The following is a 3,343-nucleotide window of genomic DNA, read 5'->3' on the forward strand; positions in this document are numbered from 1 at the left end:
AAGAAAAAAAAAATGTAGACGTCTTACATTTTTTAGAAAATGTAAACATTATTATTATTATTTTCTAAAAGTAGAGTGCACCAGTGGTTTTGGTTGCTGGTTTTTATTTTGTATTACCATTTGTAAATGATTTTTATTTTCACCTTTTCATGAAACAAACATATTTATTTTCCAATATATCAAACATAATATATTTATTTGTTCTCAAGCAATAATTGATAGATGGTGAATGTTTAGTCCCAGTGATAATAATCAGCTCTTATTTAAAAGCACAAAAAAATTATTAGCAAGAGAAGAGTACAAGAAATTGTCTTGTGGTTATTTGAAGTTAATCGCGATTGCTGTCAGAAAAGAAAGTGTTGACGGAAGGCATAATCTGTGGCTTTTTGTTGCGCACAAACTTCCTCAGAGCATGCTCCGCGTACCTTTCTCCTTCAGCGGAGTTCTCAAGAACTGCACTGCTTCTCTTTTCCTTGCTCACCCTGTTTCGTTTTCACCCAAAATACATGCAAACAAATATCTCTCAGTTTGATAATTGAATTTCATGCCAATATTTGTTTATTTCTATAAATATTATTTCCATCAACTATGAAACTTTTTTTTTTAGTTTCGACTATGATAATGTTACAATATATGTTCTAATTTTATTTTTCTTTCTTGTTAATACGAATTATTACTCTCTACCATCAATTTTCTTGGTTATCATCGTTACACATGATAATTCAACACATGAAAAATAGCTTTTTCTATTTTTCCTTTTATTTAATCACAGTACTTTAGTGATTTTTTTGAACTAAAATTTCAACAAATAGGACTATCAGATTTCCCTTCCCTAAATTTTTGTCTCATTTATAAAAACATCTTAAAAGAAACCAGGCTGACATTTGGCTCTACAAAGACCAAATTCTGACAAGTTATTTGATGTGGAAGACGATTTCATGTTGAAATTTTTTATCATAAATAGCTTTAGTTTGGATTTTTTTTTCCCTATAGTATCGTTTTAAAAATATTTACTCAAATAGATTCCTAGAATAGACTTGTATGGATTTAGGATTAATCTGACAATGATAGCAAATTTTAATACTGAAATTAAAACAGTTAAATTATTCTTAATAATATTAAAAAAGTATTTTTATTAATAAATATAATGAATCTAAACAATAAATAAAAAATATTTATACAAAAATAATTTTTAAATATTATACTAAACAAAAGAAATAGTAAAAAAATAAAAAATACTAATACTCTATTTCATGAATCTCTATCTTCTTTGACTATAATAACTTCTTTATTTATTGTATCAGTGGAGAATTTGAAATTCTCAAACCAAAATTTCACTAGCATTTGTGATCACAAAAAAAAATCCGTCCAACCTTCCCAAAAAACCATTATAACTTTGTAGTGTTAACAAAGGTCAGTAATTTTTGTTATATATATATATAATTAAATTTATGACTAAAAACATAAATGTTATGACAGAGTAATCGATCATAAGTAATATTTTATTTTAATTTGATGTGAAGTTAAATTAAAAATATTAAAACTAAAAAAGAGTAATTAAAAATGTTATATAAAGAGGTTATAGTTTTATTTATAATTCTGAACATATTAATATTTCTTTCTTTTCATCCAAAAAAAAATCAAGAAAAAAAATCTAAAGTACTTGGAAGATCATTACTCCTATGTTGTTTCTAATTACCCATTCAGGTATGTTTAATGTTTTATAGAATATTGAGGATTGTTTTATTGATTAAGGGTTTTAATTACTGATCTGGTATTGTATCGGTGGAGAACTTGGAATTCAAAAAACTAAACTTTCACTTGCATTTGTGATGGCCAAACAACATAAAAAAAAGTCCCCTCCGATCTTCCGAAAAAGCAATGGTAACAAAAACCAAAATCTTACTGGTTTTTGAATTAGCAAAAGAAAAGGAAGATGAAAAGTTAGAACAAGAAGAAATCCGAATGAATGAATAGAGAGAGACCTGACATCAGGGTTGATGCAGATATTGCGAACCAACTGCATACCACATATCCCAACTACAACTCCAACAGCTGCAAACAATGGGTATACCTACCATGCATACATGCAAACAGCATTCCCATAACTCAAAAGAAAAACCTAAATGACACAAACAACGACAGATGCAAAGTCATGAATTATGAACAGGGAACGTACCTCGGGCCTAATCCATCGATTCGCCATCTACAAATGAAACAGAGGCCAAAAGTTCTATATAGCTCTCAAATTTCAAGTTCTCAATGGATCAACACTGAGTGGGTCATAAACTTTTATGCCTAACTTTACTTTCAAGAAAATGGTCTTGCTCTCGAGGACATGGTATTTCGCCCATAGTTATATTGTCATTCTGTTTTGTAGCAAAACAACTTAATATTTCATTCCATGTTTGAATTTCGCTCTATATATTTAACCATTTATTTACATTTTCCTACTAATATTTATGTTTATTTAATTTTTCTCTCTGATACTTTTCGTAATATTCAAGTATTTACTTTAAATAATTAAACGAGTAGTTTTATATTATATGATATCTGCATCTACAATTCTGGCTAATTCCGCCTCTGGTACGCAGGTTCGGAACCTGGGTGCTCATCGTTGAAACGAGTTTTTCAATCTAAACCAACAAACTACTTAATTATTTAAAGAAGTATAACCCTACCTAATTACCTTTTATGTTGTAAATATATTACTTGCATTAAATTTTATTTAACAAAATTTATGTAAGTATTAAGAGAATGGTGATATACATAATAGTAATCTTTAACCATTTATATATATATATATATATATATATATATATATATATATGTAATGTTAGGCTCTTTTTATTAGAATGAGTAATTTCACTGTGAAATAACAAAAAATGGGATAACTTTTTTTAAAAAAAATCAATATTAAGTTATGAAACACAAAAGCGATTTCGTTAAAATTAAAATAAATTTATATAATTTTAGATAATTTCTTTCAAAAAATTATAATCATTACTATTAACAATTTAAGTCATAATATATATATATATATATATATATATATATATATATATATATATATAGTATGCTCATTATATTATTAGTTAAAATATTAAGTGATATAATTAATTATTTATCGTTAAAAGTATATTTTATAAAATATTAATTCTATAGATACTATAAATAATATTTTAATTTAATGATAGATCGAATTAAAAATATTGATTTTAAAAAAAATAATTGATAAATATTACATTATATTAATGAAGGATCAAATTAAAAATATTAATTTTTAGAAAAAGTAATTGATAAAGATTATATATGGTTTCTATCCATAAAGCAGAAATATGTT

At 25.6% G+C, this 3,343-nt stretch overlaps 1 protein-coding gene across 1 annotated transcript; it reads right to left on the reverse strand.

The window, feature by feature from the left end:
• Positions 1-243: 243 nt before the first annotated feature.
• Positions 244-2,326, reverse strand: LOC124826635 (uncharacterized). The gene is made up of 3 exons (XM_047299517.2): positions 2,180-2,326; positions 1,986-2,074; positions 244-482 (listed from the first exon to the last, which is right to left on the reverse strand). The coding sequence occupies exons 1-3, from the start codon at positions 2,204-2,206 to the stop codon at positions 329-331; spliced, it is 270 nt and encodes an 89-aa protein (XP_047155473.1). The 5' UTR covers positions 2,207-2,326; the 3' UTR covers positions 244-328.
• Positions 2,327-3,343: the final 1,017 nt, after the last annotated feature.

Source organism: Vigna umbellata, chromosome 1 (genome assembly GCF_029865625.1).
Source record: "Vigna umbellata cultivar VRB3 chromosome 1, Vumbellata_1.0, whole genome shotgun sequence".
Classification (NCBI taxonomy): Eukaryota; Viridiplantae; Streptophyta; class Magnoliopsida; order Fabales; family Fabaceae; genus Vigna; species Vigna umbellata.

What these genes read in the sequence shown, in the direction of transcription:
- LOC124826635 (XM_047299517.2), bottom strand. Translation starts at nt 2,206, where the DNA reads ATGGCGAATCGATGGATTAGGCCCGAG. An exon ending in ATCGATGGATTAGGCCCGAG is followed by an intron (nt 2,075 to 2,179) that starts GTACGTTCCCTG and finishes TATGCATGGTAG; the next exon opens with GTATACCCATTGTTTGCAGC. An exon ending in TGCATCAACCCTGATGTCAG is followed by an intron (nt 483 to 1,985) that starts GTCTCTCTCTAT and finishes AAAACGAAACAG; the next exon opens with GGTGAGCAAGGAAAAGAGAA.